Here is an 18,296-nt window from a genome sequence, read left to right as displayed (position 1 = left end):
TCGAAATAATGTTAATAACACATGATCCATTCTTCATTTAGGGACTCATAACCCTACTGTTACAATTTTTCAAAGGACAGGCGTATACTTTTTTTTCGCTTCAGAGACATATAAACCATCGCAAAATTTTCTGAAAGACTTTATTTTCCAAGTCTGTCGCAAAATTCCTCAAAGATTTACCTATCTTATTATCTCATGTAATATAATCATGCCATTTCCTCTCTAAAGCTCGAAGCAAGAAAGCACTGAGATTTGCGAAAGCAATAAGCAGTATACACCCAAGAGGCCAACACAACATCGGCAGCAGGATGGTGACTAACTACGCATGATCATATCAAAGGTTTTAATAGCACAAATAATTACAATCGGCCATGTTTAACGATGAACGTCGATTGCATTAACGGATACTCTTTGATGCACGCAATAACTTAAAATTACAAGACACACATTACGGCTAGAAATGTACATTGCAATTTGCAAGTATAACTGAACAAGAATCGTGTACGAAACACAGGAAGAATCGAGTTTCTGTCCTTCCATATTCCCAAGAATGTTAATGAGCACTTTTCAGTCCCACATATTCTATTGAAAAGGTTAATGCTAATAGTTACCAACTTACCATCAAAATCAGAATGATTCAAGTGATAAGGTGGACTAATTTAAAGACCGCTGGCACTACTCTGCAATTTGTAGATATGTCAGCTACAAACGCAAGACATAACGAGAATCTAGCATGATTGAATTAATCTACACACATTCTTCCTGTACTTGGCCATCTGTATACCAGAGAAAGTTTTCAAAATTGAATGCAGGTATATACTTGGAGCTGAAGTAATCTACGAATTAGAGAAGGACTCACCAGCGAGATTGATTGCCAAATTTGCTTGCGCATCAGCTTCAGAGTTCAAGTTCTTCACAAGGGAAACAAAATTATTTTCATAAATTAAAGAATAATTCTTATCCATTCACTGACATGATAAAAGATGCTATTCTGGAAACACAGAAATATCTAAAAGGAAACAAGTGATTTATTAGATAAATGATTACTAAAAGGGGAACCGGAATTTCATCAACACTCAACAAACTGAATTCAGAACATGGCTAACCTTAATGTCCTTTCTGGGGTAATATTAAGCATCCAGGAAATAATAGCCATTACGTTATTATATAAAATAAATAAATAAATAAATAAAGATAAACATAAAAAAACTACCAAAATATCAATGTTCATCTTATAGAATTCAGTAAAACGAATCTTAATCACTAAGGAGACAATACCATTGGTTTTTCAGTTAAGAAATAATAGCCTGGGTTGAACAGCTTCCTATAATTCATTTGTGTTTTACACAAATACGTCTTTTTGTAGGGAAATTGGCACCCTTAGGAGGCTACAAAAAGCATTATGTTATTGGATTGTTAAATAAATCAATTTTACAGTAAACGTCTATTTCCTTTGTTGATGTTTTTATAGGGATTTTCTCTTTATTGATCACTTTACAAGACCAAGGAGTTCAACAAAAAGCCCAAAACATTACAGACATACCAATAGCTAAGTCAATAGTACCTACCCTTAAAACATGGCTGATCTGGAAGAGAGAAAATTGATCCTTGAGTTCTTTTGCCACCTTATACAATGTAGATAAGTTTTCATTCTTGACCTTCCATGAACCATCAATCTGTTTGATTCAATAGCATGAGATTATTGGGAGGGGAAGAAAAACTACAAATTATAGAAATTGGTAACCATTTAGTTGCAAATGAAACTAGGATAAAGATAAAGAAAAAGAAGAGCATAGATGAAATCATATACTTTTCTTCTATTTAGACTCTAGAGGATATTTTCAAATTAAAATTCAGGTTTCCCACCATGTCATTAACCCATAATTTGCTTTAAAAATAACTGACTTCAGCACCCAGTGGGTTATTTCATTATCAAGTCCCAAAGTAAAAGATTTGTAGTTTACTAGTGTCAGTATTTTGATAATATCAGTCACCAGTGTGGTGATGCATCATGCCTGCATATCCTATAACTTGTTAAGACGCAAGTATACAATGTTTATAAGCATGCTAAAATTTAAGAGCTACAAGAATTGATGGGTTGAAATTAAAGTTACGATGATTGCTAACAAAAGCAAAGGTTACTGTTTTTTGGTTAACCAAAGATCCAAAAGCCTGGTGAGCAGGATGATGAAAGGTCAGCTCAAATCAAAGTAAGTATTGAAATTCACTGTAAGTCAAACACCACATCAAGTCTTTCTCAAGGAAGTTGGGTGTGCCACAAGGTTACAAGGCCATTGGTGAAGACAGTTTTTTATTATTATTATTATTTTGGTACTAAGACAGTCTTTAAACAGACAACAGGAGGTCTTTAAGATCAGAACATAAATGTTGAAATACAGAGAAGAAAAGGAGCCGTTAGATGCAAACTATAAGGAAACGACAAAAATAGCTCATGTATACCAGAATAAACTAACTGATGTAAGCATAAAAGATGGCCAACCTGCATGCAAACAAGCTTGGAGTCGCCCTGGATACGGATAGAAGAAAATCCCTTTTTAAGAGCATATCTCATTCCTAATATCATTGCACGATATTCAGCAGCATTGCATGTTGCTATACCCACACCTTCACGCAACCTACAAATCTTTAAAGTAATAAACTAATAATAGCTAATGGGATTAAGGGTTGTAAAAAATGATACATATATAAACAGCAACATCAAATGTATACCACACTTCCATCAGTAGAACGCAAAATAGCCCCAGCACCGGCTTTTCCAGGATTTCCTTTTGATGCACCATCGAACTCAAGAAGGCAAGTCTGATACAAAGGGATAGATGACTATAAAGATTTTCTTTTTATTTTTACTTTTTCTATAAGCAAAAAAGAGATTTAAAAGCATCACAAAATCAAATGAATCCTAAGTTAATAAGAAAAATTCACTCAGAACATCAATATTCAATAGGACTACTTGAGATCACCCTATAAAACTTGAATTTGCATTTTCTTTCTCCTCTTTCTAATAAAAGAGTTAGCAATCTATTCGAGTTTAACCAATGAATAGTGCTTCTGATGAAACCGGTATAGAGGGAAAGTGATGAAAGAGGTGTCACTGTGTTATTGAACTGATCTTGGTCAATGCGGCTCAAACTCTCCAAGAGCTAACTGTTCCCTAATTTGGAAGGATTTTCCAACTCTCCGAGAGCTAACTGTACTCAACCAACTGAACAATCTCCAAGGCTCTAACTACTCTTATAGCAGATATTTATTCCCCCAATGCATTCCTGACTACCCATCCCTAGTTTATTAAATTATTGCTGGATTTACAACTTGAGCTGTTGGCCCATCATCCCTCGCTCTTCTCCTCATATAGACTTTCAAGTAAGGGCCTGTCACTTATCAACATCTCATGCTGCCCAGTGCATGGTGGACAGACGATAAATTATTGCCTTGGTCAAATGTGGGTTATAACGTTGCAAAGTGGCAAAAAAACTATGCATAAAATGATGTGAAGGAAATAGTGTAACATGTGTGTCACTTGATATTTTATATATAAAATGCAACTACTGTCAACTATTTATAAGCCAACTGAACTAACATGGTGTCATGTGCATTTTAGTCAATATTTTATTAAAAACCCTAAGAGCATCACCATTCAATCATTCCCTTTAATACCTTTTTTTTTTCAAATAAAAGGAAAGTGACATGTCATGTGGATGTAACTTTGGTAGACTGTCACTCAATAGTTTAATTATTATAATCCCTCATGGTTTAAGCATGGTAGTTATTGTTGAAATAACAGTAGCAACAAGCAACCAAAAAAAAAAAAGAAGGATTCATGCGCATCAGTATATTATCTTTTACTGCTTACATTTCCGTAAGGTTCTTCAGCTGCTGCAATATGATCTAACTTGACTTGCTTTCTGAAGGGATCTTCGGAGATGGAGGCCATTCCAGTTACCTTTTGCTACGCAATAATGAAATGTCTTAAAAATAGATTTAAAAAAGTGCCAAAAAAAAGTTTGAACTCTGCATCCAGTTAGGAAACACAGAATTTTAAAATTTGAAATTTAAAAAAAAAAAGTGATAGATGATGCCAGTACAAGTGTAGTATCTGGTACAGAAAGTCCAGTATGCGTTTTTTATTACATTACTACCAAACAATAATTCAAGCCCTTATATAAGTTAAACTTCTGCCAACATACATAGCACGTTATTACTCGTCTTTACTACCATATATTTACACAGATGCATATGATTAATACCATGTGGCAGAAAATGGGTGACAATTATTATAAATTTCCAGCTAACGAAGAACCAATGCAGCAAAATGCAACCTCAAGTTAGAGGGACAGATAAAAGAGTACAGTGTAGAGACATGTAATGGGTGTTATAGAGATAACATAATTCAGATATCTATAATAACAATGATATCCAAACTTTTCTCAATACGAAAGTTGGATTGATAATTTTAACACAAATTTACAACATATTTGACATAAATAACATTTTTAGGCATGTAGTTATTATATTTGGCTTCTTGATAACCATGTACTTCCAAATTGTAGGAAACTTACCACGTTATCTACTTCAACAGATCTCTTTTTCGATACATCGTTACTTGAAGTGGCCCTTTCAATAGAAGCAGGATCCTGAGACATATAATCCATGATTAGCTTAATGAATAAACCTCGTACTTATTTAAATGGTATTTAGAGGGTACATACTATGTAGGGAGAAAGCATAAGCTTTTATGAAGAAAACAGCAATGTGTCAGCCATAAATCTAGATGATATGTTAACAGAACATACAACTTCCCACTACCTAATCCTTCTATGAGTATATAAGAATACATGATAAAATGGGGATTTCTAATCTCTATCAAAAAGTAACAGAGCATATCAATGAAAAAGAAAGAATTTTAAGCCATACAGGAAAATATTATCTTGCAAGAGTATAGAAGTGTACAGGCCATACAGGAAATACTCCCATGTCCCATAAGAGTCATCTATACCCTTCTAATATGAATGTAATAGATATTTTACACAACCTTGGAGCAAATTCAACTATCAACTCAAATTACTCTGAATCAAAACTTGGCCAAGACCTTCAATTCAAAATTAATGTTAAGGATGCAATATAAGCTTGGGATCAAAGATGATAAATAATATGGACAAGAGAAAAAATAGTATCAGTAGAACTTAGAAGTGGATATAAATTTTAATATAATGGAATACCTTCAACTAACAGCTATACTAACTTTCTTCGCATGCTATGTTGGTCAGGCAAGAAGTAACAGATTTGACAAAATGAAAATAATATTGAACACAAGGGAAAAGTTACATACTTTGAAAGGGCAAGGAACAAGCATGCCAAACAAATCCTCTGTCAAATCAGCAGCTCTAATTGTGTACAAGGCATTCTTGAGTCCACGCGAAACAAGATAATTCTGAGTGTCCTTCGACAAAGAATATCCCTTGTACACACTAACAGGAGGATCACATACCTGAAAGGCAAGACAATAACACAATGGGAAAAGTCAATACCTCATTCTCAATAGCCTTTGAATATTCCTTCTACATTTCACTATTGTCATGGGAAACAAGAACCACAAACAAAACAACCACATAAATCGCCACTAGTGTCCTGTCCAATAAAACAGATAAATTAACCACACCACCCATTGTAATCATGCTAGAAGGTTACAAGCAGATAAGAGAATAATTATCTAAAAAGGGGAAACAACAAAAAGCAATTCGAATAGTAGCAACAATAGAAACTAATTGTTAGAAACATGAATAAGAGAGCATTATAGATAATATAGGGTTCCAAAAGAGAATAATTACAGAGGATCCAACTTGAGACTGGCAATCAACGAGTGTATTATATACTCCAACAACGTCCCCTTTTCGGACCACAAAGAAGGCGTCCTTCTCCTCGTGCTCCATAACAGACGCCACAGGTTCAGGCTCCACCACCTTCTTCTTGCGGCCTTTCTTGGCGGAGGAGGAGGAGGAGTAGCAGCAGCGAGAGGGAAACCTAGCGAGCACGAATTGAGAGTGGGGAGAGAGAGTAGGAGGAAGAGTTAGCTTAATGGGGAAGTTGCAGAGGGAACGGCGGCTGGATAGGAAGCGAGCGAGGACGGCGGCAGTGTAGGATGAGAGGTTGGAGAAGCAGTTCATGACACAGCTGCAGGGTTAGTTGCAACCGATTCCTTCCCCTGCGAAGCGGTGGTTACTGGTTAGAGTGAGGGAGAATGTGCACGATGCTGAGACTGTAGCTAGCTGAGGTCTCAGGCCTGGGGTTTTTGTTTTTGGCGGCTTTTTTGGTCTCAATTAAGATGGGCTAGGCTCATATTGTTTTTAAATAAGTATATAAACTCAGCTAACAAACATCTAAGGTGTCGTGGTGTAGTTGGTTATCACGTCAGTCTAACACACTGAAGGTCTCCGGTTCGAGTCCGGGCGACGCCAGTTTTTTAATTGGGTCCCAAATTGGGCTCTCCTATATTTAACGGCCGAGCTTCTCACATGACCAAAAAAAAAAATGAGCTTCTCACAAAAGCCCAACGTGGTGGTTTTTTTTTTAATACAATAATTTTATTCTAACTACTTTTTCTCTTTTCGGTATTCACATGTCGGTTACCCAATAAGGCACCAGTGGCACTCTTTTTTCCCCATGTGTGTGCACTAATTGGTACATGCCCACATCTTACCATTAGCTTACAACCTTTTTTTCATCACTAAATTCTGTCAAGCATATATCTTCGTCGGCTAGTAAATCACACACGATTGCACATTCAATTTTTGCATATGATGGTCCATGTTTTTCTTTGGATGCGTTTGATATAATTTGATTTGTGCCACAGTATACTACAAAGACATAGACGGACAAATCTTATTTTGATTGTAGAAACAAAAACACACACATAAAAATTTGTATATCATGATGCAAGAGACACAGATTTTATGTCTTTCAGATGAAAAAAAAAAATTACATAATTTTGCTATTTCTATATGTCTTTGTTTTTTATCCGGAGTTATCATATATAAGTTAAAAACATTTTTAAAGTTCTGTCCACTGTAATTATACACGAAACAAAAACACGAGAAAAAAAATTCTTTGTCTTTTATCTTTATTATATTGTTATAAAATCACTTCTACTAGAAATTTATACTAATATGAGGAGGTACATATTATATATGTCTCTTTAAATAAGAAATTTTTTTTTAATTTGTTCAAAATTTTTCATTGACTTTTTTTTTTAGTATATCATAAAATCACTTTATTCAAATACTTAAACTGATAAAAAAAATACGTAAATGATTATATCTATAACAATGACACATATCAAATACACTCTTTAATCTTCTTCTTTCTTAATTTTTATTAACATAAATATCAAAAGACTATTCTTCAGAATGGATTCTTTTTTCTACATATATATAAGCTGTCATCATGTGTAAGGAAACCTATACATAATAAATGAAAATTTATAACATGTTAAATACTTTGTTATATATTATTATTATTATTATTATTATTATTATTATTATTGGGTAGAGTTTTCCATCATGTTAGACAATTCGGTATTTTTTTTTCTTTTCATCTTTAAAAAATTATTGTTATATATTATTTGATTGCTGTTGATGTATATAAAAAATATTATATATACACAAAAACTAATTATTAAATTAATTATTATATATTTGTATATAAATATATATTATTTAACTCAATAATATATATATTTTATATTTAACATATAATTTATACTAATGACCATTTTAATATCTGATTTTTTATATAAACCTAATTTGATATGCATAAGTCAAGGGAGAAATGAAGAAATTCATCAATTAGTGAGCCCACTTTGGTACTCTTTGGTAGAAATAGTAGAAACTTCTATGAATCTTCTTGCAAAAGCTCGCTTTTAATTTCAGGATTTCTAAAGTTTGGATTTCTTATAATATACGTTTTCCTTATCCATATCTAGATTTGTTATATGACATGCTTAATGTTTTGTATGGTACAAGAAAACACACAGCTATTTATTAATACAATTTGCTTCGAGAATATATTATTGTAAGCTATTTCAGTTTAGTTTAACTGATTTTGAAGAGAAATTAAGGGAAATTAAAAGTCTTCTTACCATGGACAAACCGATTTGTCAGTTGCAGCCACATTGTGGATCTTTTCAATTTTTTTTTCTTATTCATATTTTAGTTTATTTGTTTTCTTTTCTTTGTACGTTGAAAATTTGAATGCATGGGGTCAGTTCATTTATTTAATATTTATGTTACAAAGAAAAGTCTAGGGACCAGCAGATTTATTAAAATTTGGCCAGCACTTAGCCAGCAAAACAAAAATAAGTGATTCTCCACTATTAGATGAAATCTCACACCATTAAATATATTATTAATGGCTAATTGATGACTACAACTCACTAAAACTGCTGGTCCCCTAACACTCCTCATGTTACAATTAACAACTATATGCCCACTGTGCCAATGCCACATAAAAAAGAAGGAAAATATTGAAATGGACATTGAAAAAATAATAATATCATCATCCGTATTTTATGAATATTGATCGATATTTTTTAAGTAAACACAATATACATAACTTTATAGTAGATTCGTCACTACTTGTTTAGCACGATGTTGAAGAAAAACCATGAATAATTAAAATACAAAGTTTATTAGTTTTTATTATTTCAATAAAATCACGTTGAATTTTAGACCATTGGTTAAATATGGAGATAAAAAAATCAATAAATTTAAAATAATTTTAAAACGACTTACTATAAACAAAAACACGTTTCTCCAATTCATCAAAATTGTCTAACTTATGTGGCTGAAGGTACAAGTACAGGTAAAATATAATAATCAATTAACTATTTAAATTAAAATAAATAAAATAAGCACGAATAATAGTGAAAAAATAGTTTGGTAAAGAACTTAAAATTTAGGTTAAGCACAATTTTGGTCTTTAAAGTATAGGTCGAAATTTTTTTTTATCTTTAACCTTTTTTTGCATACAAAATCGTCTTTAAAATTTAAAACCAAATTTTAAAATCGTCATTTTTATTTAAATATTAAAATTTTGGACCAAATTATCCATAACAAAAAATTATAAAATACAAAAAAAAGAGAGAAAGAGAGTGTTTCCTCCTATGAAGGGGGAAGGAAAGAAGAAGAAGGAGAAAAGAAAGAAGAAGAAGAAGTTGTCAACGATTCATCTCTGTATACGCTTTTGCCGCCACCTCTATACGATTTTAGTCCTTAAGGTAAGAACGATAAAAGTTGGGGACGAAAAAAAATTTCGATCTATATTTTACGAACCAAAATCGTATTTAACCCCTAAATTTATTGTAAGTATTAGATTTATCTTAATTTTTACTCATCAAACAAACTTTAACTAACAGTGCACATAAGTGGTGGGTTATGCCTCTATATAGCTACCACGAACAAATAAATTGGGAGGAAAAACTTTTAGGTAACCTATGACCCTAGCCACTTAAAGGGGAGAAAAAAAAAGGGATTAGATAACATATAACAAAGACAGTTTAGTGAATTTAGACTATATATATAAAGCCAACTATTCCAACGGCCAAAATCTCAGTCTTCTTGAATAATTTATGTGTATTTTTATCATATTCTTAAATAAATTTAAAAATATGTCAACTACAAAATAATTTTGAGTACTTTACCATATATATTATTAAGCCAACTATTCAAACGGCCAAAATCTCAACCATGTTGAACATAATCATAATGTAGGTTTGACATTAATTCAATGGCCTATTATTAGTCTTTGAGAAAATATATACTACCTAGCCCGATATTGATATAATATTGAATTAGCTAGTTTGACAAAATTATTTAACAAATTATCTATCAAATATGTTTAAAATGAGTAATTAATTGTGTCGAACATTTTAAGTGGTTTTACTGAAGCAACTAATTTTTATGAATATATATAAAGTTAGTTTGTATTTTTTTTTATAGTTAAAATATCGATACTTAAATTGTTAGATAAAAAAAATAATAGTTTGCTCGAATTAATCCTTATGCTTCTTCCACATGATCAAACATTCAAAAACCCAATTCTTAATGTGGATTAATTGAGGATTTGTGTTTCAATCTATATATTCACCGACCAAAGTTTGAAAAAAGCATGTAGATATATAATAATGGGGTTTAATTTCTTTTTGTGAGAGGCTCCTAACTTTGATAGGAACTAATATCCTATTGCGCCCTTAAATCAAACTCAATTGTACTTATCACAATGCATGCCACCTTTAAGTTTCTTTTCTTCAATTCATTTCAAATAACATGAAAAAGGAAAAAGAAACATAAACCAAAAATGTGAAAAGAACTAGAAAGTGTTGAAAAAAGATGCAATGCCTTGCCTCTTCATATCTATGAAAGTAGATAATACAAGGATCAAATAGCCAATAGGGAAAATAAACTATATAGTACTGAAAATTATTTAGCTTTTTTTCTTTTAAAGTAATCAATTATCAATAGATAAATTCATATGCTATAAACTACAAAGAAAGAGAACAACCACATATGATTTTTTTTTTTTTTTTGGGTGAACATATCTTCATTTCCGGGGCATGGGTTGTCTTAATCAAACAGAAGCAAAGTCTTTATCAATTTCTCATTGTTTACTAACACAAAAACCAGAAGAAGAAAAAAATGATGTCATCTTGATGCAATTCTATACAAATAAAAGTGGATTTTTGCCTTTTTTTAAATAAAAATTACTTTTTATATATTTATATCTATAAACATTAAATATAGGCATAATGAATGATGGCAATATTTTGACAAAAGAACCCATCCACCAAATTAGTATCGTAAGGTAAATTATTCTATAGTGTTTTTTATTATGATGTTTAAATTGTCTAATTTATTTTTATAAATAAAAAATAAAATATATAAAATAAAAAAATATTTAAAATTTATTAAATATTATTTATTTGTCTTTTTTAATAAATTTGATACAATGTTATAAGCACCATAACATTCACCAATTAATGCTATTGATAGGTTATCAATTGCATATTCTAGCTAGCCAAGCTAGGTTAGTTTATTTTTAATCTCAATTATTGAAAGCAATTAAAGTTAAGGCCAGGGCTATTTAATAAAGTTTTATATATGTGAATTTTGAGTATATTATTAAATAATGGTAACTAACTGTGTTATTATTTTTATCTAAATTCACTTTACCATTTCTAAGTATTCTATAATTCGATTTAAGTTCGACTTCGTTTAGATTTTACTAGTACAGGGTACTGTTCCATGGGTACTAGCTAGTAGTAGTACACTAGTCCTCGTAACAAAATTATGGAATTATTTAGTTCAATTATATTGAAGTTTTCCTTTTTAGGTTCGAATGAAAGACAACTAGTTTCTAACCATATATGTCAAAGGCAAAGCCAAATTGATTGACCAATAACCACCTAACTTAGTTACACATAAAAAAAAAATATAAAATGAGAAATTCATTAACTTAACATTTTGAGTATATATTCATTTTGGTCCTCAAAGAATTTTAGATTGGACACTTTAGTCCGCAACTAAAATTAATTACTCGATTGGTCTCTAACAATATACTCCGTCAGTCACTTAGATCCTTTATTCCGTTAATTCTAACAGAGGACAAAATAGTCCCTGACAACTCTAACAGGGGACAAAATGGTCCCTAATCTCCTCTGTTCGGAAATAACATTGTTCTCTCCCAATTTCCATCATATCTCGTATAACACTAACAGTCTAACACTGTAACTTCAAACTACACAATGCACACTCTATAAATTTAATGTTCACAAGAAAAAAAATTATCAACTTGTTCTCAACCAATTTATACTCAAGAAACTAATGCCTATGTCTCTCAACTAACTGTCGTCTTTGATAGATCCCATGAATCTAGACAGCAAGTCTGATTCGTTAATACTCGTTGTCGTCGTTGCCATCTCCCTTCTCCTCTGCCCTAACATCTCCATGACCACATTCTCCACCACTCTGATCGCTTCCTTCAGCTTCTTCTCCGAACCAATGTTCAGTAATCGCTTCCGTTTCCATATGAGCGACAATGGCGACATTGCTCGTTGTAATAGTTTGGATGCGAGGTCGAAGCTGTCTGCCAACTTGGACTCCGGGAAAGAAGGAATGAAGCACTCGGTGTCTATTTCAAATGAGAATTTGCATACGATGTCAAAGAAGAATCTTCTCATGATATCCTAATGTCCAACAATCTATATTGCTTGCCGGAGAGTAGAGAAAGGCGTGCCCTTGGAGTAGTTATAGAACTTGGTCTTGAGGATGTCGTGGACGTTGTCAGGGTTGGAGGTGATATTATCAAAGACGTGTCCTAATGTCCAACAATCTATATTGCTTGAGGATGTGTGGTCCATGACATGTTGAGGTAAGTGCGACACGTGTGACAATTACACCATGGCTTAATTTTGGAGTTAAAGAGGAGGAAGGAAAAGATGGAAAAGAAGACTGTGAAGGTGAAGAAGGAAAGTATGAATGTTAGGGTTATGCGAGATATGATAAAAAATTGGGGAAGAACAGTGTCGTTTTCAAATAAAGAGGTCAGGGATCATTTTATTCCTTGTTAGAGTTGTCAAGGATCATTTTGTGCCATGTTAGAGTTTTCAGGGACCATTTCGTCTTTCGTTAGAGTTGACGGAGCCAAGGACCTAAGTGACTGACGGAATTAATTGTTAGGGACCAATCGAGTAATTAATTTTAGTTGAAGACTAAAATGTCTGGTTTAAAATTTTTTGAGGACCAAAATGGGTATATACTCTAATATTTTAATATTTGTGTCAAATATAATATTTTTTCATCTTATATTCTATTATTTAATATTTTAAAAAAATTGGTGATCGAATAAATAAATCATCCAATAATTTTTTTTTAACCAATGTATGTCATTAACTTGAAAATAAATAAATCATCCACATACATATATGCCATCTTTAAAAGTCATACAAGATTGCATTTATATTGATTATCTGATTATTTAATTTAAGTTTTTTTTTTATTGTGATTATTTATGCTAAGTTAAGAGAGTAGTAAATTAGTAAAGACAATTCAAACTTATTTATTATAATTATTAATTGCTAATTGTGAAATTAGTATTTTCCAGCTATCTTTAATTTCAAGGCACTTATTATATGATTGATGTGGAGATGCACAGCTCAGAGCAGCACTATGCACCTCCCACTATATCTGTGGGAGTCAAATTTTAAATGTTTGGTTTCATGGAAGAAGACAATTCAACCCAACCAATAAAGTTTATAGCATTACTCTCTGTCTATAGTAGTATGCAAGTCTTCAGGTCAATTTGCAATTTAGATTAACCCAATACTAAAAGTTTTTTTTTTTTTGGCATTTATGAGGATAGATATTTCAAAAAGAAATTAAAACTTATATAAGTGTATTATTTGATGACCAATATTTACAACTACTTCTAGAGAGCCATCAGGTCCACATCAGCAAGACATTGATGTTATGATGCAGGACGTATGTATGAGTGTTTTAATTTCAAATTCTAAACTCAATAATCTATTTCAAGAGATAATTTATAAGGTATCGATAAAACATGATCACTAAAAAAATAAATAAATTCTGCCAATTATTAATGATTTCGGTTTTTATTAAGGATTTGCTCATTTGAATTGAAATTGCTATCTGATGACGGACATTTTCTTTATCACCGGGGTTGGAGATTTCGGAGAGGAATCAAACGAGATAACATAAGATGAGAAGACATCATATTCAACTCAGAATTTTAAAATGTCAAGTAAATAGGTCTCTCATCTTATAAACTTCTCATTCTTCTTTGTTTTCTTTGATGTGGGACTAACTTCAACACTTTTCAACAACATTAACATGACACACTAAATACACGAGAGAATCTTGTAAGGAGAGACATATATTCTTTTTATGTAAATTTTCTTGTAAACTTTGGTAGTTAGCTATAAATCGGAGAAGAGTAAGTTAGGTAAGTCCTAATGAAATAAGAGTTTTGTTTAAATCATAAAGTATATGGACAGAGGACAAAGATATAGATTATGTTTTTTTTTTTTTTTTTGCTATTTTATGGGTAGTGTAAAATTGTAAGAATCAAAAGATTTTAGAAAATAGAGTATCTACAAATTAAAAACTATATTAACAAGGTGTATAAAACTGGAGACAAACATATATATTGCAGAAAGATATCTAACCTTGAATAATGAGCAAATAATTTATCTTATGAAATATTTAGTATAAGGTAAATTAAGAGTAGAGATGAAAGTCGAAAATTTGGACATGTCAATATAATTTCTATTAGAAGAAACTAACTTAAAAGAAGGAGTTTAAGATAATATTAGATAATAAATATATAGTTGAATGATTTAAAAGACAAAAAAAAAAAAAAAAACTCTATGGAACAATGATTTGTCAGGAATACAAAGCAAATTACTATCACAACCTAGTGCCTCACATTGCTCATTGGTCCATACCCAACCTATATATGTTCCATCCATGTCTAAGAGTAAGACTACCAAGTAAGAATAAGGGCAATTTACGTAAATAAATAAAGTGGGAGAGTTATTTACGTAAATGTGCAAATCTGTTTGTTGTTATGATTTTGTGTAAAATGGATTTATATGTAAACCGTGGCAACTCACCACGGTTTCTAAACATGCATAAACCGTGGGAGGTCACCACGGATTAGGAGCAAATTTTTGTAGGAGGAAACCGTGGTAGGTCACCACGGTTTATGAAAGAAATTTGGCAAGCATAAACCGTGGGGAGTCACCACGGTTTATGAAGAAACTTGTTTGCACATAAAACTTTGTGGGTCACCACGGTTTATATGTGGTAAATAATGGCCAGAAAATCTTGTTAATTTTATGTTCAAGAGACACAAAGCTGTTTATTATAAAAATCATTATTTTTATAATAGAAAGAGTACAATAAAAAAAATCAGATAATACTAAGAAAATGATTTTTATAGTGCTTAAAAAATTGATGTCTATTTACTAAAAAATAAAAAATTAATATTTAATTTAAGATGATGAAATTTAATAAATTTAAAATATTTAAAATTTGTGATGTAAAATAAATTAGAAAAAAATTAGACTCTAATAATAAACACCATGAAATTTTTAGATTTTTTTCTATTATAAAATAAAAAAATATTTTTAAAAATAAATTACACTAACATTAATGTTTGGAATCTGTGTTTTTATTTTTTATTTTGAGTTTTTATGAAGTTTTCAAAATCTTAGGCGAACTTATAAAAACTACTCAAAAGTTCGTTTAATCTTAAGGTGACCTCTCTCATTATATACATCTTTATTTTTTCATTTATAAAATAAAGATTTATTACACTATAACATATTAATGAGTACAATAAAATAATTACTTGTTAATATTGGTATATTAATATTCATTAACATGCTTATTGATTAAATCTTTTATATAGATTTAATAAATTCACATATAAGTGTATATTGATACATTAGTATTTATTAAATTTAAAATAAAAAATATTTATTATATTTTAAGAATATTAATGTGTACTCTAAAAAATATTAATAAGTAATTATTTTATTATGTTTATTAATATTTTTTATAGTATAATAAATATTTAAATATAGTGTAAAATGAAAAATAGGGATAAACATAATGAAAAACTAATTGATAATACATGTAAAAATTTTATAGTATATATTAGTCAATAATACATAAAGAGAACGAAAAATTTTTATTATAAATATTCAATAGAAATAGATGATTTTTTTTCTTTATAAAATGTACTATATAGTGTGTATTTATTAGGCTGCCTTTGTTTTCAACAACAAAATAGGATAAGACACTGAAAATAGGACAGGACAAGACACTGATGGATAGAGACACAAAATTTTGTGTTCTTGTAATTCTGCTTGGTGATAAACTAGAACAAATTATGAAAATCTAATTTATTCACATTTTTTTCATTAAAAAAATTTGAGATGAAAAATATAATAATAAAAAATATAATTATAAAAAATTTAACAAGAATAATAAAAAAATAAAAAATAAGTTGTGTGTCTTGGACATAAAATTAACAAGGTTTTCTGGCCATTATTTACCACACATAAACCGTGGTGACCCACAAGATTTTATGTGCAAACAAGTTTCTTCATAAACCGTGGTGACTCCCCACGGTTTATGCTTGCCAAATTTCCTTCATAAACCGTGGTGACCTACTACCACGGTTTCCTCCTACAAAAATTTGCTCCTAATCCGTGGTGACCTCCCACGGTTTATGCATGTTTAGAAACCGTGGTGGGTTGCCACGGTTTACATATAAATCCATTTTGCACAAAATCGTAATAACATACAGATTTGCACATTTACGTAAATAACTCTCCCACTTTATTTATTTACGTAAATTGCCCTAAGAATAATGCTATGTCATTTATTTAATCAACAAAAGACAAGGAAAAATACGAAAATAATATTTTTTTTACTTTATTTTCTTATTCTTCTAAATTTAAAAGCAATCATGGAAATCTTCTAAAAATTGTAATGCAAGAGAACTAGCAGAATTTATTTTTTATCAGTAATTAGTTAATAATATTTAAAAATATAAATTATAAGCATGTTATTAAATTACTAAATTAAAAAAATTAGATTAATAATTATAAATGTTGATAAAAAAATAATAAATTTTACTAAATTTAAAATCTTAGTTATCTATTATATCTTTATATCTTTTGCATTTGAAGTATAAATAGTAAATAAATTCATTTAATATCGAATTAAAAGAAAGATCGATTTTTTTTTTAAATTTGACTATAAAAACTCTGACTAAGTATTATGTAGGTTATAAAACTAATTTTTTTAAACTTTTAAATTATTAAAAAATACATAAGTAATTATATATGCAACCAATTATAGGGGTTCAATTAAAAAAAAAACACGCTTGCAGTGTGCAAATTAACTTTTAGACAAACAAAATATGAACTTGTATGTGATTGGATTTTATTTGGGCAGTTGGCGCTTAGGAAACTACATGCAAAAGACAAACAAATACTATAAACGAAAATGTTATGATAGGCGCACAAAAAGGGGACAAGGCTGAAAGCGAAATCGGTAACTCTCAATTGCATTTTTGGGGTGATAAGTTGATAATAAAAAAAAAATAATGCTAGAGAATAAGATGGTTTCAACTAAAAATCAGTCAAATGTTTTTGAATGAATTTCAAATTTTTATGTGAATAGTATTTATGTTAGATATTATGATGTTTTTTTTCTTTGTAAATTGGATGATTCTAAATATATTTTTTAATTTATCATGTTTTAAGTAGTATTTAAAAAGGGAAGGAGGGTGAAGCCGTGAAGAGACGGAAGCTAATTATCAGTTTATGTGATTCATGTTGTAATGATATTGAACATATCTCCTCCAAATTTAAATGTAATGAAACATTTAATAATCAATATTTTAAATTATAAATAAATAAAATTAATTATTATATTTATAATTAACTAAGTTGTTCCATTCTTAGTTGATTTAGAGTTAGTTTCATATATTTTTTCCTAAAAAAATAAGAAAATAACATTCTTTTGAAATAATTTAAATAATAAATTAAAAAAAAGTTCATTTTAATTTTAAAAAATAAATTTTAAATTAATTAAATATAATTCTTATTTTAAATAATTAATAAACCTAAAATATGATTCGTTATTCAAATTGTTCGCATTTCTTATTGTCTAACTAGCAGGAATGTTAATAATAGGTCTTGAAAGGTCCCAAATTTAATTAATCATCACCAATATTTAATATCAAATATGGTTCACTAGCTAGCTTCCTAGCTAGCTTCATTTATCAATTCAGCGTCCCCAACTATGTTATATAAAACAAATTCAAGAATATTTTCGTACTAGCTAGCTAGTGTAACTCATGGACATTTTTAATTTTTAAATAATTTGTGCGTTTCATCCAATAATTCTAACTGTTAAAAATATTATCTATTATTTTATCAATGAAATTGATCAACCAACTTTCAGTTATTCATTTTGTGAAGCTTATGGAATGTTGGATCCCTCCATAATAAGTTTCTTCTAATGATGAAAGGACCAATTTAATTCTATTATAAAATACAGGAACCAAAATGATTAATAAGTAAAAATTCGGGGATCAAATTATTATAAGAGTTTATCTAAGATTATAAAATAAATTTTTTTTATTGAAAATATAAAAAAATTTAAAATTTTAATATATTTATTTTGTATTTA

General features: G+C 29.9%; 1 protein-coding gene and 1 non-coding gene across 2 annotated transcripts; one reads left to right on the top strand and one right to left on the bottom strand.

The window, feature by feature from the left end:
- Window positions 1-374: 374 nt before the first annotated feature.
- Window positions 375-6,282, bottom strand: LOC130967586 (uncharacterized). Its single transcript, XM_057892515.1, has 9 exons — window positions 5,847-6,282; window positions 5,348-5,506; window positions 4,578-4,652; window positions 3,872-3,967; window positions 2,731-2,820; window positions 2,501-2,644; window positions 1,569-1,676; window positions 860-911; window positions 375-776 (listed from the first exon to the last, which is right to left on the bottom strand). Exons 1-9 carry the CDS (start codon window positions 6,180-6,182, stop codon window positions 748-750), a joined length of 1,089 nt encoding a protein of 362 aa, XP_057748498.1. The 5' UTR covers window positions 6,183-6,282; the 3' UTR covers window positions 375-747.
- Window positions 6,283-6,399: 117 nt separating this feature from the next.
- TRNAV-AAC (transfer RNA valine (anticodon AAC)) lies at window positions 6,400-6,473 on the top strand. Its single transcript has one exon. It is a non-coding gene; the product is annotated as a tRNA-Val (tRNA).
- Window positions 6,474-18,296: the final 11,823 nt, after the last annotated feature.

Source organism: Arachis stenosperma, chromosome 3 (genome assembly GCF_014773155.1).
Source record: "Arachis stenosperma cultivar V10309 chromosome 3, arast.V10309.gnm1.PFL2, whole genome shotgun sequence".
Taxonomy (NCBI): domain Eukaryota; kingdom Viridiplantae; phylum Streptophyta; class Magnoliopsida; order Fabales; family Fabaceae; genus Arachis; species Arachis stenosperma.
The sequence above is the reverse complement of the archived record's forward strand: the minus strand, read 5'-3'. Positions and strand labels throughout refer to the sequence as shown.